The sequence below is a fragment of the Ursus arctos genome, unplaced genomic scaffold (assembly GCF_023065955.2).
Source record: "Ursus arctos isolate Adak ecotype North America unplaced genomic scaffold, UrsArc2.0 scaffold_9, whole genome shotgun sequence".
Taxonomy (NCBI): domain Eukaryota; kingdom Metazoa; phylum Chordata; class Mammalia; order Carnivora; family Ursidae; genus Ursus; species Ursus arctos.
The window spans coordinates 20,825,135-20,851,274 of NW_026623111.1; the positions used below are offsets into that span (position 1 = coordinate 20,825,135).

General features: G+C 38.6%; 1 protein-coding gene across 2 annotated transcripts in view; it reads left to right on the top strand.

The window, feature by feature from the left end:
• The first annotated feature begins 316 nt into the window (after window positions 1-316).
• STIM2 (stromal interaction molecule 2) overlaps window positions 317-26,140 on the top strand; it is a 138,175-nt gene continuing 112,351 nt past the window's right edge. For both annotated transcript variants that reach the window (XM_044389759.3, XM_026514556.4), the window contains exon 1: window positions 317-735. In XM_044389759.3, coding sequence (XP_044245694.2) covers window positions 321-735 — 415 coding nt within the window. In that variant the 5' untranslated portion in view covers window positions 317-320. The remainder of the gene's footprint in view (window positions 736-26,140) is intronic.

The following is a 26,140-nucleotide window of genomic DNA, read 5'->3' on the forward strand; positions in this document are numbered from 1 at the left end:
GCGCAGGCGCAATGCAGCAGCGCCGCGCCTGCGCTGTGGAGAGGCTGAAGGAGGCGGGGGATTGGTATGCTGCGTGCGAGTGTGTGAGGGGAGGAGGCGTCGGGGCCGAGCGTGGTACTACGACGGGCGCGGGCCGGAGGGGGCGGGGGGATGCGCCGCGGCGGCGGTGGCGCGGGCGCTGGGGCTGGTGTTCAGAGGCGCCAGAGCAGCGGATCCCCGTCTCGCCGCCGCAGGAGCGCGGGTGTCGCGCGCGGCCTGAAGACGCCGTACCTTTCTGCCCCTCACCTTTTTTTTTTTTTTTTTTAAAATAACCGGAACCAATGAACGCAGCCGAGACCCGAGCTCCGGAGGCCGGCGGTGCCGAGGGGACCAGGCTGGCGCCCGGCAGGAGCTCGCGTCCGAGGCGGCGGGGGCGGCCCGACGAGTGGCCGGCGGCGGCAGCGGCTGCAGCGCCTGGCGGAGCGGACGAGTGGCCAGCGGCCGGGGCGCCGCTGCGCTTTCCCCTCGCTCCTCCTCCGCGCCCTCATCCCGCCGCGGCGTCCGGCCCGGCCTCGGGCTGGCTGCGGCGGTGGCGCTGGGCTGCGCTGCTCGTGCTCGGGCTGCTGGTGGCTGGCGCGGCGGACGGATGCGAGCTGGTGCCCAGGCACCTCCGCGGGCGGCGGGCCTCGGGCTCTGCGGCGGCAGCCGCCTCCTCTCCCCCTGCGGCGGCGGGAGACAGTCCGGCGCTCATGACAGGTGAGGGCCGACGGGGGGGCCGGCGGGCGGGGCAAGGCCGGCTGCTGCGGGACCCCCATCTCTGGGAGGGGCCCATGCCCCTGCCGGGAGCCCGCTATACGACTGCCACTGCCAGTGCGCGATGCGGAGCGGGGCGCCCAGACGCCAGCACCCTGGCCGCTTCGTCGCGGTCCCCTACAGTCCGGACGCCTTTCTCTTCTCCCCCCCCCCCACCCCGCCCTCGACAGAGCCTCTCGACGGCACTCGCTTCTCCGCCCTAGAGTCGGGCTCCCCTGTATTCCTCGCTGAGCAATGCGGTGGTTTCTCCTCGGTACTGCAGAAGAGCCAGCAGGGTCTGCAGGGTACTGGGCTGATTTTTTTTTTTTTTTTTTTAAAGCTGCTACAAAAAGTCAGCAGCAGCACTGCGGTATTTAGTACGCCTGTGGTGCTGCTTTTGCAAAGGCAGCTGGCAGCGAGTCTCACAGGTTCAAAGCCCCGTTGAGCACAATGTCCCAGGGGAGGCTGCTAAAGAGGATTCTTTGAGAGCCACGATACCTAGTGGTATTAGTGGTTCCGTATTAGTGTGCGGAAACCTCTAAGTCTAATGTGTATTTTTGGGGGGGTGGGAGGAAGGTTTTAAAGGATGGGAAGTATTTGCTGCTGGGAGCATCACTGGGTGACAAAGAGTGCAGAAAGCTCTTCAGGTAACCAGAAATATACCTAAAATTTGTCAGGTGCAGGATATTCATTTCGAGGCTTGTATTTGAGCAGCACAGTTCTAGAATGCACCAGCACCTTTGTTAATATAGAATGTTCTCGAAATTATTGAAAACTTGCGAACATGTTTGGTAAGGTTAGATAGAAAATTGAATCCCTTTAAAGCCTTCCAGTGTCATGTACAACTGGTATGTGCGGCTTAAGTAATGATGTAGGGATCTTGAAACGATTTCTTTTGGAGAAGTCGTGGAGCTTAGGTTTATTACTATTATTTTTTTTGTACTGTGTTTTTAAAGGTCATCAGTAGGTTTTCTACATTGATTGCAAGACTAAAAAGAAAAAGTAAAGTGGAACAAGATGACCCATCAGTAATTTAACCAAAGTGAGAGTCCAGCGGGCGTCTGAAAGTTACTAACAGCTGCTTTGAGAAGTGCTCAGGAGCTATATTCTTTGGAGCAAAGCAGCTATTCTCTGGGTTCTATAATGGGGTGTTTACTATTTTTAGAGAGGAGGTTGTTGTTGGTAAACTTCCTCAAGCTCTTTCGACGTTGTGTAGAACACAATGACCAGAATATTTAACTTACTTTACCCTGAAATATATCAAGCTCTTTTAAATGAAGCATTAAACCCATCACTGGCTAATTTGGATAAATAATTACAGAATGATGAGTATTAGGAGCATAGTATAGTTTCAGAGGATAGGTGGAATAACTTTATGCTTGAATAGTCTTTGTACTCCAAATATACCTGTGGTGGATAAAATGAAGAACAGTGATTATTAGGAAAGTAGCAAGATAAAACTAACTGCCAAGGTTAAGGAAAGTAGCAAGATAAAACTGATCCTGAAGTTTTAATGCCTCATACAGGAAGGGAGGGAGCAGAGATATTTGGGCTTCTAGAAGGTATAGGAGCATGACTCTTGGTTTTTTGAGCAGAAGAGTTCGATTAATAAATAATTGGCTAATGTTTTATCAGTATATAACTGGTAGGAGGGCATGTGATTCAGAAAATTTACTATTTTCTAACCAATAACAATACAATGTATAGTATATAGATTATAGCAAGGAAGTTACTTCAGGTGGAATTTTAATTAGCTGTTTATAATCCTTTTTCAAGATTTAAATTTCTCTGAGTTATTTATGGCATCGTGAAAAAGGAAAGGTGATTGTTATTGAATAAAAAGTGTGATCGCACAAAGTGAATTTGTGCTGTAGTGCTTTAAAATAAGTTTACAAAAATATTATTAACTCTGGAATTTATTTTGACTGTTCTTATTCTTTCCCTTTGTTGGAGTATTACTTTTTAACAAGTTAAACATTTCCATTTCAAATTTAAGATAATCAGACTACACAATGTGCAAGTTAAATTGTCATTTTAATAAGTTTATGTAAATACAGTCAATAGCACTAATACCTGGGAAGTGGTAAATTGAAGTCTGTAATAAAGTTGGAGCATATTGAAAATTTCTTTGAGCTGTATATATGCTCTCCTCTGTAGGGCTCCTTCCCATTCTTCTGATTGTGTGAGTAGTGCTTTCTTTAATGGTTTCCACTTGTAAATGTTATGCTAAATCCCAAACATAATAAATTATAACTATTGTACATTTCAGGAAGTAGAACCATAGACTGTACTTAAAAAATACTGTGTTATCATATTCTGGGCAGTGTTAATGGAAAGAAATAGGGTAGAGAGCATTGGTAATAAAACTAAGCTACATGTGAATTTTGAAAGTGGAAAATTCTTGAAAGAATTCTGAGAGAAGAATTGTACTCTGGCTCTGTATTAAAGTTGTCATTTAACTGTGTGTATTCTTAATAGCTCTGAAAGTGATAGCCAAAATCACATCTCTTTTCCTCTACAGATTGGTATTTTTAATACTTCAGCAACCTCATAAAGAGTTTGCCTCTTACTAATAAAATGTAGAAATCATTCTTTTCCACTGAATTTTACCTCTCAAGAGTTTTACTTTCGAGGTTTAGTGTATTTTAAGATTAAATTGCCTTTAAGTCATCTGTCGTATGCTTAGTTTTGAGGAAGCAAGTGTTCTTGTAAAGAGACTGAGAAATCGTCAAAACAAACAGCACTCGCTGTCATAATGAATATTGGTTTATATTTTCCTTTTTTATATTACGTTTTCAGGATTGAGTGTGCAGATGTTTTCATAAGGTGAAGCCAATATTTATAATGCTGTGTAGTAAAGGCTTAAATTATATATACACTTATATATATGTATATATATATTTAGGGCTCTTGTTTTGTAAGTGATCAAAATTTAAAGCAAGGTAGGGCTTAGTGACAAAGAGTTTGTTGATTACAATCTAAAGCAGTGCTTTAATAATTTAAGGTATTACTATTATTATTTTTTTCCTAACAGATTTAGAATCAGTTGATCCCAGTAGAGAATGATTGATCTCATCCAGACATGGTCTCTGAGAAATAGTTTATGAAAGGGCAAAGAATACACACAGGCAAATATGTCGTGTGTGTTTGTGTGTGTGTGTGTGTGTGTCTATATTTAACAGTTCTTTATTCTGGCAAAATGTGCACAATGCAGTTGACCCTTGAACAATGGGGTCAGGGGTGCTGACCTGTGCAGTTAAAAATCTGAGTATATATATATTTTTTTTATAATTTTTGACTCCTCCAAACTTAACTATGATAGCCTACTAGTGACCAGAAGCCTAAAGTAAACAATTGATTGACATATATTTCATATTTGTATTATATACTGTATTCTTAAAGTAAGTTAAAGTGAAGACATCATCATTAAGAAAATCATAAGGAAGAGAAAATACATTTACAGTACTGTACTGTATAGAAAAAATATGTATATATATATATAAGTGAACCCACGAGTTTAAATCCACAAAGTTGAAACAGACAAAGTTGAAGGGTCAACTGTAATTGAAACATTTAAAACATGTCTTCTTATAGGTAGTTAATTGTTTCAGAATTTTTTAAAACGAATTTTAGCTTCAGAAATATTTGCTTTATTTCAAAAAAATGAATTAATGCAACCTTCTTTAGTGCCTCTGTTAAGGTTTACTATAATACTTTTCATTACTTTGGTATGATATTAGGAATATAAAACATATCTTAAAATATGTCTTTTGGAAATATTAAAATTTCAGTGAAAACTTAAAATATTCTTAATTCGAAGGTGTACCATTTAGAAAGAGCCACTCTACTCATTAGTGTTAAACACATATATGTGGTGGGGTTTTTGTTAATTTAGATCAAAATACTTCACATGAGCATGATTATCATTGTAAAAAATCTTAAGGTTCATTTTTAAGTATCTTACCTTGCATGCCTAACATTTACCTAGCAAATGTTGTCACCCCCCCCCTTTTTTTAATTAGTATTGGCTTGAGTGTAGTTATATATATTTTGCTCTGAGGAGTAATTTATAGTGAATTCATAGTGTTAATGTTTATATTGTGACAATAAACTCACAATGTAGTTCACATAGTACTAGAAACCATTGTTCCTCTTTTTGTGAAATTGCTCTTTCTGAATTTAGCTTCTGATTTCTTAAAGCCATCTTTTGATGGCTAGGTCTTGTGCTGTATTCTCTTTTGCCTTCCCAGGTAGTTAGGATTACTAGTCCTTTTCTTCATCATTCTTTGGCCGTTGCTATAGGGGTTTTTCTCTTTTCTTTTCTTTTCTTTTCTTTTCTTCTTTTCTTGTTCTCTTGCTAACTACAGGATTAATAATCTACTCAAATCTGTTTTGATCTAGTCTATTTTGAACATTTTAGAATTAGTAATCTTATTGGTCTGGAAACATTGTTTTTCTTGAGAATACCATGGTAGAACTGTTTGGTGACTGTTGGGGATCTCCTTGCATAGGAATAACTTGAGGGCCACTTGGAAAAACGGGTTCGGGATTTGGCTTAACTTTAGCAATAGGAGGATCCACACAGTAATTCTTTACTTTGCTAAGGGCTTGCTTTGTGGTTGAATACATGCTAATGTTTTTAGATTAATTTAGACTTCTGAGTAACTATATCAAGTATTTTGGATATTGGTTTACTCATTGATAATAATGCAATGTAGAATAATCTTAAGATGATGCTTGAGATCTGTATCTGTATATCGTAGCTGAAGTATAAACTGGTTAAGCTAATTTTTTTTTTTTAAAGATTTTATTAATTTATTTGACAGAAAGAGACAGCCAGTGAGAGAGGGAACACAAGCAGGGGCAGTGGGAAAGGAAGAAGCAGGCTCCTAGCAGAGGAGTCTGATGTGGGGCTCCATCCCAGAATGCCGGGATCACTCCCTGAGCCGAAGGCAGACGCTTAACGACTGCGCCACCCAGGAGCCCCTGGTTAAGCTAATGTTAAGATAAACAGTTAATAATATGAGTAGTAAGCCATTTTTGATATTCACTAGAATTCCGACCTTATCTTATTAGTAACTATCAGATTTTATCAGCCAAACCATTATTATTATTATTATTTTAAGATTTATTTGTTTGAGAGAGGAGAGAAGTAGACTCCCCTCTCAGTGTGGAGCCCAACATGGGGCTCAATCTCATGACCCTGATATCATGACCTGAGCCGAAATCAAGAGTTGGACCCTTAACTGACTGAGCCACCCAGGCGCCCTTCAGTCAAACAATTATGAAACACATGCAGAATACTATATATATAGTAGGAATTGGAAAGAATACAAAAAAGAGTAAGACAATGAGTGTGCCTATTGGGAATAGTAGGTATAGTTATAAAACTATTACTGTCAGGATTGCGCTTTATATACATCACTGTTTTTGACTCTGAGATTAACACTGTTAGAGATAACCCTACTGTAATCTTCATATAAAAGATGAGGAAACCCATGGGGGATGATCTTAAGTAACTTGTCCAAGGTTATACTTAGTAATTAGAGTCAGAGATTGACCTGAGTTTCTCTGCTTACAAAGCTGTGATTCTTAACCGGTATGTTGTATGCATCTTATACACGCAACTAAACATAATGAGACAGACTGTGATTAGTACCATAAAGGACTGCAAAATGTTGGGGAAAGGACAGCTAATAGGGAATAGGATTTGAGTGGGATCTTGATGTACAGATAGGGACTTCTTGTGGAGATGAGTGAAAGCTTTCTGGGAGAAGGCTTATGTAAGAATAAGGAATAAATTCATAGTTTTCTTTAGAGTTAAGTATAGGGTGTATGTAGAATAGTGGGAAATGCAAGGAGAAAGAAGGTTGGGGCCAAATTACCTAGAACTTTAATAGTCCTTAGTTTTTTGCTTTATATTGAAATGTCAACACATCTGACACTGGGGTACTCAGCCATGTGCAGAGGAGTAGGGGAAATTATGATACATTTTCTTGGCATATCCATTTTACTAATTGGGAAACAAGTATTTAATCCATACTAATTTAAAACATTTAACAGTACTGAACGTGCACGTGTTATGGAGAATGCAAATTTACTTTAATTGTTAAGGTAATTGAACAAAAGACTTAAGGAGGTATTTTGATCTTTCAGAGTGTTTTGTTCATAAACTTAAGAGTAGTAAATCTATTTTCCTGCTGGGTTGGGAAGCACTGTGTTTTTTGAACATGGAAGTGACACGATCTCTGTGTTTGAAGTGAAGTCTGGGCAGATGGAAGGGAGGAGATGATAGAGATAAATGAAGAGGCCAGTTAGGAAGCCGTATGGAAGTAAAGGTCTTGAGAATTTCAATCCTGAAATTATGACTGTGAAAATGTTTAGAGGAAATTTTATAAAATTTGCTTTATTGTTAGAAAGGAATCTAGAGGAAGTCTAAGAAACAAAAATTACCTTTTAATTTTAAACACCTAGTGTTTGTAGAGTGACTTAGATTGGTGAAAGTCCTTGAAAATATGCAAGAGGAAACGTTGTGTTTTTAGTATTCCTTATTTTATTTTATTTTTTTTAAAGATTGTATCCATTAGCTGCAAGTGGGGGGAGGGGCAGAGGTGGGGAGACAGAGACTCTTAGGCCGACTTAGCACAGAGCGCTGACCTGGACACAGGGCTCCATCCCAGGATCCTGGACCATGACCTGAGCCGAAATCAAGAGTTGGATGTTCAGCCAACTGAGCCACCCAGGCGCCCCTAGTATTCCATATTTTAAATTACATGTTTATTCCTTAACAAAGGATGACTTTCCAGATTGACTTAATACTATATTGCGTCAAAGTTGAACTTTCCCCACTCCCACCCTTTCTTTGAGTAGCAATGTCTTAGAGTACTGGCTGGCACATTATTTGTATCAAAATTAACTTCTGAATTTCACGTGTGAATTTCAAGCTTGATCCTTAGGTAATGATTTCAAATGCCAAATCTAAATGATTTGTTCATTTCCTTACCCTTCTAGATCTTTATATTAGTAGGTATTAGATATTTAGTCCTTCTTGACAGCTTCTAATCCTACCTTCAGTAACTGTTCTCCTTGACTGGTTTTATTGTTGCTGATTTTAAGGGTGGTTCTCTCCTGTCTCTGTCCTTAGTCTTGTGTTCCTCTAGTCTAGCTGAACATTTCCTCCTCAGAGAACTTCATTACTAGGAAAGTTCTAAATTGGGGATAGGGAACCCCAAGCCAATGATTGATTTGACTTTTGGCTTTATTTCATTTGGCCCTTGAGGTGATACTGCACAACTGTCATGGCTGCAGTCCTGAGAGTAATTTCCTTTCTGCCAGGCTGCCTCAGTCATACAGTGTAAAGTGAAACAACTTCAGGATAAAGACTAAGATTAGTTGTAGAATGTTAAATAGTGGCTGTTTTCTTTAGATGGTGGTAATTCCCCTCACCCCAGAACCACAGAATAATACCAGAACAGTTAGTTGGACTAACATTCATCTCAGAACCCAAGCACCTGTATCTGTCCCAGTATTTCTTGCAAAATGAATTTGTCTTTATTTGTGCCTCTGGATCTTGGCCTCTGCTTAACTTACTTTTACCTCTACTTGTTCTCTTTCTTTCTCTACCTCTCTTTTTGATCTTCCTAAACTTGCCAGTATATGGAACTGAAACACTTCAAAAATGATTTTACCAAATTAAGTACTGGGTTTTTAATTTTAAAAATAATTGAAGTGAATCTGATTTATGTGATTTAAGAAAACTAAACAAACTCCTGGAGTAACAAAAATGATTTGTAGTTGTTTGTTAAATGATTTTCAGTAAGTAAAAAAAGTGTTTTTAAACCATCACTTGCAATTTTTATCTGCTATTTAACATACTGGACATTTCACAGGTCCATGTTATTGTGCTCATGGTTTTTTTTTTTTTAATATCTGATGTTGAGTAAATAGATAATCTTAATCCTCTTTCTCTATTCCTATTCTCCAGGAATAAACCTCTGACTTTTCCATTAATGATAAGTATAAAATTTTTCCTTTTTCCTTACTTTCATCTTCAGCAGATGTGTTACACACATTCAAACTGTATTAATCCTTGGTATTTCTTTCTTCTGTGTTTCTGGATACTAAATTTTAAAAAATGTACTTTAAATCTTTGTTCAACTGGGGGTATAGGTACTCTGCTATTTTTTGAATTTGCTTTTTAGAATATACCCAGTGATGTGCATCCAGTGTTTGGTTCTAGGTCTGTTGAAATAGATTCTAAAAAGAAGTGTGGAGGGTAAAAGTCAGAAAGTCAGACTATGGTGACTCTGTGTGTGTGTGTATGTGTGTGTGTGTGTGTGTGTATGTGTGTGTGTGTGTGTGTATAAAGCTTTAAACGTTATTAAGTGATTGTTTTGTGCCAGATATGATGCAAGGAACTGGGGATGTAAAGATACTGAAATTGCATCGTTGCAAGAATAATATAAACTTGAAAATTGCTTGAGTGGATTGCATAATCTAAAAAAAAAGTGTTAATATTATATTTGTTTTTTAAAAGGAAGTACTGTGGTAACGAATTTAGTAGCACTTCTAGCATTTACTAAAAATACCTATTAGAATATTTATCAGAAGTTTCTTGTTATACATTTGCAATATTGAAAATGAGCCCCCTTCCCCTTCTTTGGAACAAGGTGTGATATAAATAGATAAATATTTTTTGACTAGAGTGGGATTTCTTGAGCTTGAGTCCCAGTCGGACAGTGGTTTTATAATTTGGGGTAGGTGATTTAATTTATTCATGCCTAAAAAGTGTTTCTGGCCTCAATTCCAGTCTGTGTAGGGAGATTTGCCTATACCAACAAGCAGTTCTCCAACACCAGCGGAGTGTCTGAGAATTCAGCGTGATTCTGACACTATCTACCTGGAGATAGAATCAGATCCCACAGGTAGAGTGCTCAGTCCCACAAGACTACCCTCCACTTAAGAAGCCAGTCACAAGCCCTGATTGTTAGCTGTGCTTCTGACTGACCTTCTGTAAATCAGAGGTTCCCATGAATCCCTCTCCTTGGGTTTGATTAATTCTCTAGAGTGGCTTACAGAACTCAGGAAAACCCAATTACTTACTAGATTACCAGTTTATTACAAAGGATATTAAAAAGTACAGATCAGCAGCCAGATGAAAAGTTACATAGGGCAAAATCCCGAACAAAGGAGCTTCTATTCTCCTGGAGTTTGGGACTCCGCATAATGGCACCTGGAAGCTTTCTGGTTCCCCAGTGTGGAAGCTCTCTGAATGCCCTCTTTTTATTTTTTTTTATGGAGGCATGGGTTTTCATTATATAGGCATGATTGATGAACTCATTGGCCATTGAGGATTGATTCAACCTCTAGCCCCTCTCTCTTCCCCAGAAATCAGGGTGGGACTGAAATTTCCCACCCTACAGTCAAGGTTGGTTCCCCTGGCAACCAGCCCCCATCCCTTAGGTGCTTTGCATAAATCACCTTCATTAACATAAGCCCAGTGGAAAGGGTTTATTATGAATAATAAGGCACTCACTTCATCTATATGGCTTTGAAGCTTTTTCAGGAATTGAGAATTAGAGCCCAAATACAATAAAAGATGCTCCCTTTGCTCTTACCTCTCAGGAAATTCCATGGGTTTTGGGAGCTGTGAGCCAGGAACTGTGGATGAAGACCAAACATACATGAGGTTTTTATTTTGGTCATCTCAGTGACCAAATACATGCATTTCTTATGAATTACAATATGTAGTGCCTAAATTTCCTTAACTCTCAAATGAGTTTGAGGAATACATGAATCAATCTGTGTAAAGTTCTGAGAACAGAGTCTGGCAAATATAAGTATTGTTGACTTATTATTATTTTTAACCTATAGATAAAGATGTAGAATAGTAGAAATGGGCTGTGATGTATTGAGTATTGTTAAGATGTTTTATGTTGCATTTAAAAAAGTGTGAAGACGTAGTTTGAGTCACTTCTATGATCTAAATAACCATTAATGGTCTAAGATTAGTAAAAACTTTGTAGAAATATGAAACTGAGTAAAGGGATTGAGATTGAGGAGTACTATGGTATTTTTAAAAAGTTATGTCATGAGATTAAGTGATTTTGTGCCTTCATTATTTTATGAGATTAAAAGATTTAAAGCATTTTGCAGTTGAAATATCAGACTTTTAAGTTCCTGATGGAGCTTGCATTTCAGTTGGGAGAATAGGAAACATAAGTTGTTCTTACCTTGTGAGAAATGCTATCAGGGAACAAAAGAGAGATACAAGATAGAAAATAATGTGACTCGTGTGGGAACACCTACTAATTTAGGTAGGCTGGTTAGGAAAGGTTTCTGAGAAGGTGACATTTGACGGGACATCTGAAGGATCAGGAGCCAAATCTATGAAGAGGTGGGTAATAGCATTCCATATAGTGCTAATACCATGGACAAAAGACCATGAGGCAAGAGAGAATTTGAATTATTTAAAGAAGTGAAAGTATCATTTTGAGCATCTTGAGGAAGGGGGAGAGTAGCATTTGATCTGGCTGTGCAAGAGGGAAGGGTCAGATGGTACAGAGCCTCATAGACCATTTTTGGGGTTTATTCAGTGGGTGATAGGAAGCAGTTGAAGCATTTTAAAGAGGGTAGTTACATGATTCCCTTTTGGGGGATAGAGTTTGGTCTAGTGTTTAGGGTTTTTTTTCCCCCTAAATTATTATGGAAGGAACATGTAACACAAAATTTGCCATCTTCATTAGTAATGTTAAGTATATTCACATTGTTGTGAAACAGATCTCCAGAACGTTTTCATGTCACAAAACTGAAACTCTACTAAATTCCAATCAGGAAAAGGAGGCAAACTGAACAAGAAACAAAGGCCTTTTATTTGGGGTCTCAGAATTGGCAATTCAGGGAGTGCTGATTCTAGTAGCAGCCAGGAAGGTGTCCCACTCATGTTGGGGAAAGCGAGGGGTTTTTATGAGAGAGAAGAGGGTAATCACATGACTTAGATAAGGGGGAAAAATGTTCATCGGTGCTAACTGGCTGAGCTGCTTTTGGTTATTCTCTAATAAACTACTTTATTGGTGCTATCAAATGAAACTGTTCTTGGTATGCATTAGTTAATTGTTCTGTCTTCATAAAGTTCATACCGACAGCTTTATGATCCAAATGTCAGTTCTGTTGAATTTTACTAGCAACTGCTTGTTAAACAGTTGCCTGTTCTGGCTCAGTTTAAGAGTAAGTTAGAAAGGAAAATGGAGCTTCAAAATGGAGTCTCTCATTCCAGACCATTAGAAGCAGCTCCCCGCAGCCCCTGGGGACCTTCCTTCTTCTTTCTGTTAACATGGATTTGACTACTTTAGATACCTCAGTGTAAGCGGAATCATAGAGTACTTATTTTATTGTGACTTCTTTGACATAGTATAATGTCCTCAATGTTCATCCATGTTGTAGCATATGAGAGGATTTCCTTCTTTCTTAAGACTGAATAATATTCCATTGTATATATATACCACATTTTTTAAATCCATTCATCTGCCAGTTGACACCTGGGGTTGCATCTACCTTTTGCCTATTGTGAATAGCGCTACTATAAACATAGGTGTGCAAATATCTCTTTGAGACTGCTTTCAGTTCTTTTGTATATATATTCAGTGGGATTGCTGGATCATGGTAGTTCTATTTTTAATTTTTTGAGGAACCTCATACTGTTTTCCATGGTGGTTGTCCCCTTTTATAACCCCACCATCAGAGCACAAGGGTTTCAATTGCTCTGTGATTTACATTCAAAAGATATTGTTGGCTGCTGTGTGGAGGATGAATTGTTGGGTGCAAGAGTCACCACAGGGAGATTGCATTGGAAAGTAGTTAGTATTCTCATTGAGAATTAATAATGGCTTCGACTAGGATGATAGGAAGAAGAAGAGTTAACAAGATATTTTGGAATTAGAATTGATCCAGTTTGCTGATGGATTGGGAAACAGTGAAAGAAAGGGAAGAATCAAGGACAGCTCTATGTTGAAGAACTAAGATCTAATGGGAAAAATAGGCTTTACAGTGAGGGATCAATAGGGGCACCTGGTGACTCAGTCAGTTAAATGTCTGACTCTTGATTTCGGCTTAGGTCATGATCTCAGGGTTGTAAGATAGAGCGAGCCCTGCATCAGGCTCCATGCTGAATGGAACCTGCCTAAGATTCTGTCCCTCGCCACCACCCCCCCTCGCCCCGCCAAGCACATGCGTGTGTGCATGCTCTTGTACACTTGCGCATGTGTGCTCTCTCTCTCTTGCTCTCTCTCGCAAAAAAAAAAAAAAAAGTGAGGGATCAATAGCTGTATGACAGTCTTTATTATTTATATTTGCTAAAAGAAAATGCCATAGTAAAGAATCATTTGCATGTCGTGAGTTAGTAATTCAGAAAAGTTAATTTCTATTTGTCATCTGGTTATTATAATGAAGGGTTCAGAATTTCCTCTTGCAGTTTGTGAGGTACTTGAAAACCCATTTTAGGTTGTAGTAGGTAGTATGTATACTAAGGAGCATATTCATGTATTACTCAGTATTCAGTCCATCGGGAAGTTAGATATCCTTTTGCTCTTACTTGGACTTGTTGATTCGTATCTCTTAGGGTCCACAGTGGTTCCAGACATGCTGATTAACTTTGATGAATAAAATAGGAAAAACTTTGGGTAAATTTATATAACAATTCTTTGACTATTCCTGCTACTATGGCTCAGACATCTTCAGTAATTCATTAAGATATTGGTAAAATTTGAATTCTTCCTGGAGGAACCTTTTATCAGGAGACATGAGGATTTTGAACATTCTGACTTGCCTGTTTCCCCACCACTTAAGCGGGTCTTTGGATCTCAGCACTTTCCCAGCTTTGAGGCAACAGAAGGATACTCTAAGGTAACTTTACCTAGGTTTCCTTTAACTCAAAAGTCTCAACTCTGGGTCTTCTCTGCTTTATCCTTATCAATCCCTAGATTCCCTTTTTTCCCAGTCATCTGTAACACAGATTCTCACAATAGTGGACATGATAAACCATAATTAAATTTGTAAAAGAGGGATGCCTGGTTGACTCAGATGGTGGAGTGTGCGACTTGATCTTGAGCCCCACTGGGGTTGGGTGTAGAGATTATTTAAAATATTAAAAGTAAACAAAAATAAATAAATAAATTTGTAAAAGAATTTTTACAAAGTAAAATTATCATCCCCGAGGATTTACTAAACTCATACACAGTAACTGTTTTTACAGCTTATAACTAAATGCCTTTATTTAATGTACTTGCTGAAAATCAACAGGTTTTTCTTTCTTTTCTTTTTTTTTTTTTTTGTCAAAGTGATATAATTTAAATATCTGTATTTGGTGGCTGTTGGAAGGAAACTATATGTTTATTTGATTATACTTTATAATTCAGGTCTTTTTGCTCTTTTAGCACCTTTTCTTGCTTCTGTTTTTTCTATTCCTCTAGTTCCTTTTTATGTGGAGATGAAAATAGTATGTTATTGTATTTTTATAGATAATAGAGAGTATCTTACAGTACCTGCTAACTATTTACTTTCAGTAGTTAATTATTTCAGGATATATCTTTTGTCTGAACCCTTTGCTTTAACTTGCTTGATTTAAGGTAATGATAACTTCACAATTTTAAGAGTTTTCTGAGTTCTTGGATCTGTGTTTTGTAGTCTTCCATTAATTTTGGATAATCTCAGCCATTATCTTTTCAGATAATTCTTTTGTCCTGTTTTTCTTCCTTCTCTCTTTGGCACTCCAATTAAGTATATGTTAGACCATTTGATATTGTCCCACAGTCATTGGGTGCTTCTCCCCCTTTTTTTAACCCATTTTTATCCTTTTTATTTCAGCTTGGATAAGCTGTTGATCTGTTTTAAGTGCACTGATAGTCCTGTCAAAGGAGTTTTCCAACTTTGAAATTGTTTTTTTTTTTTATTTTAGTGTTATCATTTGGTTCTCTTTTAGAGTTTTCATATCTGTTGAGATTACCCAGCTGTTTATATATATTTTCCAGATCCTTTGACATATTAATCCTTTCCTCTAGATCTTTTAACATTAATCATAATTATTATAGTGACTCTGATAGTTCTAACATCTGGATTATCTCTGTGTTTGCTTCTGTTGTTTGTTGTATCTCTTGACAGGGTTTTTTTTTTTTTTTTTTTTCTTTTTTTTTCCCTTTTTAAAAATGTGACTCATAGCTTCTTTTTAAATGGCTCATAATGTTTGATTGAATGGTAGCACAGTTGAGACTGAGGTAAATATGGCCTATGTCCAGAAATGGGTGTGCTTCTTCTGTCAGACTATTAGTGTGGTAGGTTGAGTCAGTTTTGTTAATGGTCAAGCTGGATATGGCTCTGCTGTTACTGTTGTTGTCACTTCCAGTCCACCATAGACCAGAAATTCCCCAGTGATGGATTGCTGTTACTTTGTGTTTTGTATGGCAGGAGTGGTGTTCCTTTTGCTTTGGCACCTATCAGCAGCATGCCTGCACTGTGGAGAGGCTCTCTCTGTATGCTAGGTTTGTGGTGGGAGTGGAGGAATTCTTGGTGTTGATCTACTCTAAGTCTTAGGTAGGGCTTATGAGCGTGGGCCTTGGGAGTTGAGCTTTCTCAGTCTTCTTCCTCTTCCCCCAGAGGCATCCGAACTCTGCCTAGTATTTGGGGGAGTACTTAGGCTAGAGAGTTTCCTGTTCTTTGCCCAGTGGTAGCCTACTTTGTTTGGTGTGGGAACCTGGGTCAGGAGGGGTTCTTGTCCCTCTGTGGAAGTGGTGAGCTCTTACTTCTACCTCTTCCCCAGGAGTGGTGGGTCTTTGTCTGGGCCCTGGGGTTCTGAGAGTTTCCTAAAGCTGTCCTTGTTTCTCTTGGTCTGTGCTTGTTCCTCAGACTGACTAATCATGGTTTTTGGTATATGTCTCTTTGCCAGTGCTTTCCTTCCAGGCTGTGGATTATGTTCTCTTATGCTCTCACTTACTTGTATTTCCTATCTAGCTCTTGAGTTTCTATTGAAAATTCTTTGCTCCTAGACTTCCATGGTCTAACCAAAGTCCTAGTCTTGAGCTCCCTTTGCATTGCTAGCAGGTCGAGTCATCAACCTTATTTATTAAGGTACTTACTGAAAAGTCAATAAGCTTTTTGATTATTTTATGATTCAGAAATTACTAATTATTCTAATTTATCTACACGACTACGTATAATACTGAACCCTCTAGACCTTGGGTTGTTGTGTAATTTATATCAAAAAGTCTAATGAGGATTCAAGGATTTCGTGGTTGTTCTTAGTTGATTTCACAGTCTTAACGGTTCTTAAGTTTTCAGTCTTCCATTGCTCACCTGTGGTGAAGAGTTGCATGGTTTTATAGAAATTGAATCAGATGACCTGGGTATAAATTTCTGCTTCATCATTTCTTTTGTCTGCTCATTTATCCATAAAACATTTGTTGACTACCTTTTCTATTCTGGTGTTGGAATCATTACTATGATTTCTGGCAGCTTTCATATATTGAGCACAGTCAAAGCGTTTTTTACATTTTATCCTCCCTTCAACTCTGTGAGAGCTGTAGGTATTATTTATAGTAATTATTTGAGGAATTATTGAGTAATTATTTTAGGAAACTGGAGGCCTGGATACTTAGTATTATGTCCATTACCCCATAGGTAGTAAGAGATGCAAACTTTTAACAGACATTAGTAATGTTCCCTCTGATGGATACTTCGTAGTATATTTACCTGTGCCTTATTATTGGAAACACACTTTAAGTTTTAGTTTTGTAAATAATGATTCATTCAGACTCCTGGGAGCTATACTTGATTGTTCTGGGTCCTTATCTCCCACATCCTGACCATCTGTCATAAATGCTGTTGGTTCAAACCACCCACATATATTTTGAGTTTCTCTACTTTTCTGTTTTCATTGCCATCACTATAGTCCAGGCCACTGTTACCTCTCTCACTGGGATTCCTGCGGTGGCTTCCTAACTTCTTGTTATTGCCCTTAACCTTCGACAGTCTGTTTTCTCAGAAACCTGTAAAAATACACGTAAGATCATTTCCTTCCCCCTTCAGTGGCTTCCCTTTTTAATTACAATAAAATAGACATTTCTCCTGGCCTACAAATCCCTGGATGGTCTGGCCCCTGCCTACCTCTCCAGATTTCTCTCTCTTTGTTATTTTCCCCTATACTGAGTTCTTTTCTGCTGCTAGAATATCCTAAACTCTGTCTTTGTTTCTGAATCTTGGCACTTGTGGTTTCCTATGTTTTGACTGTTCCTCTGTTCCGTTTTTGCCTGGCTGACTTTAGTTTTTGGTTTTGTATCTTCCTCAGAAAGACTTATTTTGGTGACTACCTACAGGAGCAGGCTCCTTCCTGCCTCTCCCCAAGAAAACACATAAAACACTTTTTTTTTTTTTAAAGATTTTATTTATTTATTCGACAGAGATAGAGACAGCCAGCGAGAGAGGGAACACAAGCAGGGGGAGTGGGAGAGGAAGAAGCAGGCTCATAGCAGAAGAGCCTGATGTGGGGCTTGATCCCAGATCACTGGAATTACGCCCTGAGCCGAAGGCAGATGCTTAACCGCTGTGCCACCCAGGCGCCCCCACATAAAACACTTTTAACACTTACATATACTTCTAACTAGAAGTTATATTTTGATAGATTTATTAACCTGTACTCACCCATAGAAATCTAAGTTCCTTAAGAATTGGACCTTGTCTGGGGCACCTGGGTGACTCAGCCGTTAAGCGTCTGCCTTTGGCTAAGATCATGATCCCAGGGTCCTGGGATCGAGCCCCGCATCGGGCTCCCTGCTTGGCGGGAAACCTGCTTCTCCCTCTCACACTCCCCTTGCTTGTGTTGCCTCTCTTGCTGTCTCTGTAAGAAAAAAAAAAAAAAAAAAAAAATCCTTAAAAAAAAAAAAAAGAAAGAATTGGACCCTGTCTTGCTCATATGTTACCTAAATAGTGTCTAGTATGTCATAACACTAAGGTAATCCATAAAACTTTTTAGACAGCAAATGTCTTGATTTATACTTTTTTTTGTTTCTGAATTTTGATGTTTTTCCCCCTGAGGACAAAAAGTCAAAGAATTAAGCTAAGGGAAATGTCTAGTGTATTTTTTAACCTTATATGCTAATTTGAACATATCAGAAATGATCTCCTTCCTCCCCCTGTTTTTTAGATCTTATGATACTTAAAATAGGTGTTGTGCCATCTTAATTTTCATTCTTCTTTTATAAAAATAGTTTTTTTTAAATTATGAACTTTGACTATACTGACACATGTAGCAAAGAGGAGAAAACAAATTTCACTCCTCAGAACTACTTTGGTATTGTTCTTTTTTATATTCAGTAAGTATTATTTTATATAGTTGCAGTTCTCTTTGATGCAGTTTTGTATCTTGCTTTTTTAAATCTACATATTCCGAGCTTTTTCTTAACTGGTAAATGAAATAGAAGATATAAATTATTTACTTGTTCTTATGGTTGGATAGATTCCCATTGTCGAATAGATGTTTTCAGTTTTTCTGTTAAAAATATTGTTACAAACGTTTATGCACATAAACTGGATTTTAAGGGTACATTCCCAAGAGCATAGTATTAGAGTAAAAGGTATGAATATTTTAAGGTTAAAAAAATATATATATTACTGGCAATAATAATAATTGCATTCCGAAAGGATTATGTTTTTGAGTGCCCATTGGTGTTTTAATTGAAAAAGAATCTTTCTTATTTTGGGTGAAATGCCGTGTTTCATTTCAGAGTTTGAATGTTTCCCCCTTTGTGTATTGTTAAACACATTGTCCTTGTGATCAAAGGTTGTCTTGGTCCTGATAACAGATCTCATTTCTCAAACTAATGAGAGGATCAAGACTGATTTTTCCTGACATTCCATTATGGTGCCTCTTATAAAAATGTGGTATCATTAAAAGGGTTGAGCTTTCCATTAGGTAAATAATGATTCCTTTTTCTCAATTTTCTTAATTCTGGTTTAATTCAGAAGCCTAATTTCTTGACTTTCTTCATTTGACAACTCAGGTTTCTGAGAAGTAAGCTACCATGAATATTAAAGATGTTGGTTGCCTTTATTTTCTATTGCAAGTTTTTATGGAATATTGACCCTTTTCTCAAAATAGTGAGGTCTGTGCTAGATCCCTGATTATATAGTCGGTCTGAAGTTTGTGTCATTTGTCTCTTTAAGGCTGGAACTATATATAGTATGTAAATCCAGGGACTATCCATGTGTCTCTTCCACCATGGGGACTGGTGGCCAGAGAAAACTGCAGAGTGAGAAAGAGGGAGATTGAGAAGGGATAGAGGGAAAACTAGACAAGGTAACAAACCTACATTTTAATTGTATACCATTTACTAACTCCAAGTTTCTTTGCCTCATTTTCTTCCTTGGGGGAATAGGAGCAAATAATCTTTTTCTAGGTCATAGTAGGGATTAAATTATACACACACATACATATACCTGTGCTAGATAGTATATTATTTGGTGTTCAGTAAATTAGGAAATTGTGTTTTTTCCCTAGGGAAATAAAAGGATTGTTGCAATATCTGGGAATACCATATTGTTAAACACAGCTATGAGTTGTAATAGTATAAGTTGGGATATTGCCTGAGGTACTGAATGTATATAGTAAATTCCATTGTGGGCAAAGCAGTTTAACAGATTCATTTGTTGTGACCAAGCTATAGTGGAAGTAGGATTATTTAGTTAATTAATATAAAGTATGAAAAGATTCTTTGAAGATTAATTTAAAATGAAAACGTCCTATTTATTTACTAATTTCATCAAAGAAGACTTAATGATGTATCAGGTTGTGCTCCTTTTGTAATGGAAGACAAAGGCAGCAAGTAAGATATTGGAGTGTTGTGGTAGTACTGAGTGAGGCATGCAGATCTGCAAGATTGTGTCTTTTGATAGGACACCCTGTTAGATGCTCATGAAAGGGATTCTCAGCATTTATCTTATTCTTGGAAAAGTTGTTGTTAACAACAGGATTATCAGATTGTCACCCAGATTAACACCTGGCAAATAGATGGATCTCAGTAAACTAAGAAAATTATCTCAAGTGAGACTGAAAATGGAATTAGATGATTGAGTTCTTTATGTTCCTCTAAAAGAGAAGGTACTTGCTCTCCAGCTCACTCAGATGCATTTGGACTTAAGAGTTATTACTTCCCATCTTTATAATGAATTAGTCCCTGGTGACCAGTCCTGAGCCCCTTCTGTGTTCCAGCTCTGGGAATGGGGAGTCAAAGCATTTGTAATCTAATGAGGAAGAGCTGGTGTAACTACAAAACATTGCAATAAGAATATATAAATAGTTGTGAGAGAATAAGGTAAAGGAGATAAATAAAATGGGCTCAGAAGTAAAACGGATTGTAGGCCATTTTAGTTAGGGTGAACAATATACCTATTTAGTAGGGTTGTTGCAAACAGTAATGATTAATATAGGAAAATGTTTAGTGCAGTGTTTGCCACATAGTAACTCTTACAAAGCGTTGGCTGTTAGTATTTTAAGTTCCTAAAGTTTCTTTCTGTGGTGATGCAGTGCTCGAAATGGTTTATTTTACTACTTAAAGCTACTACTTCATATAATTCAGCATAAAGAATTGAAAAGAACCAGAGTGGGACTGGAGTGTGACTTATTTTTTATTTTATTTTTTTAAAAGATTCTAATTATTTAGAGAGAGCACGTGCCGAGTGGAGGGAAGGGACAGAGGGAGAAGGAGAGAGAATCTGAAGCAGACCCCACACCGAGTGTGGAGCCTGACGCGGGGCTCGATCTCACAACGCTGAGATCATGACCTGAGCTGAAATCAGGAGTTAGCCACTTTTAACTGACTGAGCTACTCAAGCGTCCCTGAAGTGTGAATTATTGCTACTTCATCAACTGCTTTGGGAAATTAAAATTTGAAGAAAGCTAATACTTTGTGATCCTGCTTTGTAGAAGAAGTACTATACAGATTATTTTAGCAAGGGGCTCTGCTGCCTTTCAATGCCCATCTGTCAGTTGGTTATGGTAGAAACGCTGTTTATTTAGCATCATCGGGAGATTAAATATCCCACGTGAATGAAGAGCCAACATTTGTTGGGTTCTTACTATGTGTTAGGTGCTGTTCTAAATGCTTTACATGAAATGACTCACTTAGTCCTCACAACAAGCTTATGAGGTAGAGCTTCATTTTAGAGGTGAGGTCACAGAGGCCCAGAAAGTTAAGTTTGCACAGCTGGCAAGTGGTAGACACAGGATGGTACCAACAGGACTCACATCCTCAATCAATGTTCTTTTGACTCTTGAATAATTGCAGCTTAATTCCTTTGAATTGTAAACTTGTTTTATTTCAGACTTATTGGAAGCAGATTGTTTTTACAATTTGTTATTTCCCTGCCTCGTACTGAGTGCAGTCTAACAGGCACAGTGTTACAGGTGTGCTTCAGGGCTATTGGTTGTGGTTCATGGCCTTGAGCTGCTATGATGTTTATTTCTTTATAAGCTTTCTACTTAAGTATAATAGTACAGAAAAGGGCACCAAGTCAGTAAGTATATAGCTCATCTGTTTTTCACAAAATGAATCCTTACATATTACCAGCACCCAAATTAAGAAACATAATATTGTCTTCACCCCTGAAGTTCCTTATGCCTCCTTATAATCACTGCCTGTCTCTGCCAAGGTTAACCACTGTCCTTACTTCAGTGTCATAGAGTAGCTTTCCTGTGTGTGTGTGTGTGTGTGTGTGTTTTAAGATTTTATTTATTTGATGGAAAACACAAGCAGGCGGAACAGCAGGCAGAGGCAGAGGAAGAGGGAGAAGGAGGCTCCCCGCTAAGCTGAGAGCCTGACTTGGGGCTCAGTCCTAGGACCCTGGGATCATGACCTGAGCCAAAGGCAGACACTTAACCGACTGAGCTACCCAGGCATCCCTAGCTTTCCTGTTTTTGAATGTATGTAAATGTGGAATCATCAACATATATAGTAATACACAGTTTATTCTTTGGGCATCTGTAATTTAAAAAAAATTTGGTATCTGTTAACGCTGGAAAATGGTATCAAACCTTGAGTTGTTCTAACTCTTGGTAGTGTGAAGGATCCTCCTTTGAGTAAAGTATGTAGAGTTTTAGTGTGGTATTTGTGACTTTTTTTTTCATTTCTGAGTGTTTATTTGATTTTTTTTTTCAGGTTTATTTGTGTTTTGCTTAGGTCAAGTCAGGAGGAGCATTCAGATAAATTGTTTCCTGTGCTTATCAGACAAAAGAGTTTAGGAGCAGAGAAACTTAAAATATAAGGTACAGTGTTATTTGCATTTTGAGAATGAAGCTAAACTTAGCCCCTCAGGCTATAGATAGGGTATACCAGCATGTAATTTATATACCTATACAGTGTGGATTTATCCTGAGTAGTGAGAAACCCTGTGATGGCTTATTGAAAAATTTATACTAAACTTTGCTTCAAATCTGATTTTTAAATATTAGATATTTAGAAGCTGATTACCATGGGCCAGTTCCTCTTATTTGACAAATAAAGGAAGTTGGGACTCTGGAAGCTCATAATTTGTGTTTAAGTAGAAAAGAAGAAAAATAGGACAGGTAAAACATTCATTTTTCTTTTATGTTTATTGTAAAACTAAATCAGGGAGAAGAATAGAACTAGGAAAGTATATCAGTTTTCCTCCTTAAAGCTTTTACTGTTTAATAGCGTTATTCACATAATTGAGAAGATTGAAATTTTAACTTTAAGGCTAATGTATTATTAATTCATATATTTACTGAGCACTTACAGACATTGTTGTAGGTACTGGGGCAGTGAATAAAACAATGCAGAGCAACGAGCCTACATGTAAGTGATTAAGGCAGTAAAGAAACAGTAGACAAGGGCGCCTGGGTGGCTCAGTCAGTGGTCGGTTAAGTGTCTGACTCCTGATTTCAGCTCAGGGGCTCAGGTCATGATCTCGTGAGATCTAGCCTGATGTGGGGCTCTGCACTGAGCATGGAGCCTGCTTAAGCTCTCTGTTTCTCTCTCTCTCCCTCTTCCGCTGCCCCTCCCCGGCAAGCTCATGTGTGTGGACACGCTCTCTCTCTCTCTAAAAACAAAACAAAAACAAAACAAGTAGACAAGTAAATATGTAATATGTCAGGAGGTAATTAGTACTATGGAAGAAAATTATATAGGGGAGGGAAGTAGAGAATGTCAGGGCAGAGTGTGTATGCATATTTGCTATTTTGTATAGAGTGGTCAGAGAAAGACTAGGTGAGAAGAGGGAAGGAGGGGACAGAATGATGTGATACCCCTTCAGTGGAGGGAACCTGGCCCTGGGCATCATGTACGGCATCATGATAGGGAGCACGCTCGGATTTTGGAGAAGCTTAAGGAGACCACTAGGCTGATATGGAGTAAACAGTAGCGAGAGGAGTCGGGGATTAAGTCAGAGAGGTAAGCAAGGCCAGAATGTCCAGGGTTTCATAGACTGATGTAAGGACGTTGACATTTCTCTGAGTGAGATGTGGAGCAGGGTTTTGAGAAAGTTGTGACGTGGTCTGACTTGTGTTTTCGAAGGTCATGTTAGTTATTTCATTGAGATTGGATTGTGGAAGGGCTGGTCTCAGGGAGTCCGGGATACCAGTCAGGAGGCTTTTGTCCATGGGCGAGAGAGTGGTAGAGCTCTGGTGTTCTCTGTGGAGATGGTGGGAAGTGGCATAGGTGATTCTACATGCAGATACCAAATACAGTGAAAGGCTTTCTGTTCTGAAAGTTAGGTTTATTATAATATAAACTTCACTGTGATATAAAAACATAAGAGCTTATGCTATGTTATATAATTTAAGGAGTTAAAACATTGGAACAAATGTATTGTAGTTTTCAAATGCTGAATATTATAGGATCGTGTAAATATCACACTAGATAGTTAAACCTTATTTGCTTCTCTCCATGTCCCCAATCCCTTTAAAGCATAGAGTTTATTTTAATATTTTCTTTTTTCTTACTTTTGGTCAATATTGCTTTCATTTTTCTTAACTTTCTTCTGTTTTTTATTTTTAGCCTTCCTCTTATGTGCCGCTGTAATCACAAATATCTGATCTGGTTTCTGTCCATACTTTTCATTAATTTTCCTTTAGTATTTTATTAGGTTTTTAACCTTTTTCCCTGATTTTGTATAATCTGTTACATAATTCTCAAACTTACATCATTGTCACTTAACTTCAAGGCATTTTGCTTTATTACATAATCAGAGCTTATTTCATTTTGCAGAGTCAGTAGAGGGAATGAATTATTATCAGTGTCCAGCAGATAAATACTTAGTAAATGCTTAATTTTTTTGCTTTATTCACTGTGTGTTAATTTCTCGTTACTCTATTCACTTATCTGTTGCGAATTTTATTCATTATGTCATGTATACATTAAAAAATTCATTCATATGCATATCTCAATTATTATAGTCTGGAACTATCCTGGCTTTGCAGGCAGACCCATATGAGTTATCATCTTGGTTCTGCTGTTTGTTAGATTGATAGGGTATTCTAGGCCTCTGTTAGCTTCCTGTAAAGTGGAAAACACAGTGTCTGGCTTTCCAGGTTGTGAAGTGCCTAGTGCAGTGTCTGGCAGTAGTAGTACTTGTCCCTCAAATGGTTATTTTCTCTTTTCCCTTACACGTGATTTCTGAAGGGTCTGGACTGTTAGTAGTCCTGCCTGATTTAGGTTGTTGTGGTTTTCTATTGACTTTAATCATAAGACATGGTAGTACTGAGAGTCACCTTAAGAGGTCCCCAGTATTTCAGACTTACTCTTTCTTTACTGCCATTTTGAAATGGCAGTCCAGTCTCTTGCTAATCAGGTTCAATCACATGAGTGAGTAAAGTAGCTCCCTTCATTGCCTGTTGTTGCAGAGAGAGGAAGAGCACAGAGTGACTGGATGGCGGATTTAACTTGCGGGTTCGATGGAATCATTGTGTCTCCCAGTGGAGGCATTTCTCCCTTTGGAAGTAAGACCTCTAGACCAGTAGGGTATAAGGTCATGGGGATAGGAAGCAAACATTTTTCTATTGGGTTACTAAGGGTAATTTCCACCCTTTGATTTCAGGTTCTGTGAATCCTGGCTAGGGGAGAAACAACATTATTTCTTGGATGCTGATTTAGAGTACATACTGTCTCCTGGAGAACATTGCCCTAGTCCTGCAGGGTCTTGCCATCTTAAGTAGCATTGTAACTGAGTCTTCGAAAGGCCATTCCATTGATCTGTGGGCTGGCCCTTTCAGGATGATGGGGAGCATAGCAAGACCTCTGAATTCCATGAGCATGCATCTGTTGCTGCACTTCATGTGCTGCGTAGTGAGTTTCTTGATTAGAAGCAATACTGTGTAGAATATCATGATGGTGGATGAGCATTCTGTAAGTAAACAGATGGTAGATTTGGCAAGAATATTGGATGCAGTGAAGGATTCTGGATACTAATCTGTATCTAGAAAGTCTGTCCATTAAGAACAAAACTTTTTCCCTTCTGTGATGGAAGCATTCCAGTGTAATCAGCTTGCTGCCATGTAGGCTGACCACCCTGAATAATGGTGCCATACTGGGGACTCAGTGTTGATCTCCACTGCTGGCATGTTGGGCATTCAGCAGTGGCTGTAGCCAGGTCAGCCATCATGGGTGGAAGTTCATGTTGCTGAGCCCATGCGTAACTTTCCTCCCTCCAGTGACCACTTTGTTCAGGAGCCCACGGGGCAATGATAAGATTGGCTGGGGAAACAGACTGACTGGCATATACAGAACTGGTCATCCTGTCCACTTGATTATTAAAATTCTGTGCTGAGGTCACCCTCTGGTGAACATTGACATGGACACAGATATTTTCATATTTTTTGTCAATTCATGTATTGTCAAAATTTTTATGTTTTTTTTTGTCTGCCTGCTTATCTCTGCAGACTGCCTTATAACCAGTTCCTGACCATCTAGATAAACCATTGGCTACATCCTAATGCAGTGGCCCCTCTGGCCATTTCTTCTTCCATGCAAAATGGACAACCAGGTGTACTGCTCCGAGTTCTGTCCACTGGAAGGATTTCCTTTACCACCATCCTTTGGGGGTGTCCTGGAAGGGACTATAGTGCTGCCGCTATCCACTTTTGGGTGGTGCCTGCATATTGTACAGAATCATCTGTAAATGAGGCCCAACTTTCCCTTTTTCATTCAGCTGGTGGTAGGGAACTTCCCATGTGGTTGTGAGTGTGGGATGGGAGAGCAAAGATAATATAGCAGGAATGGAGGCCATGGGCATTTGGGCACTTCTTCATGTAACTTACTTGTGCCCTCAGGGCCTGTGCCATCTCCATCTTGTATGTACACCTTCTGTTTCATGA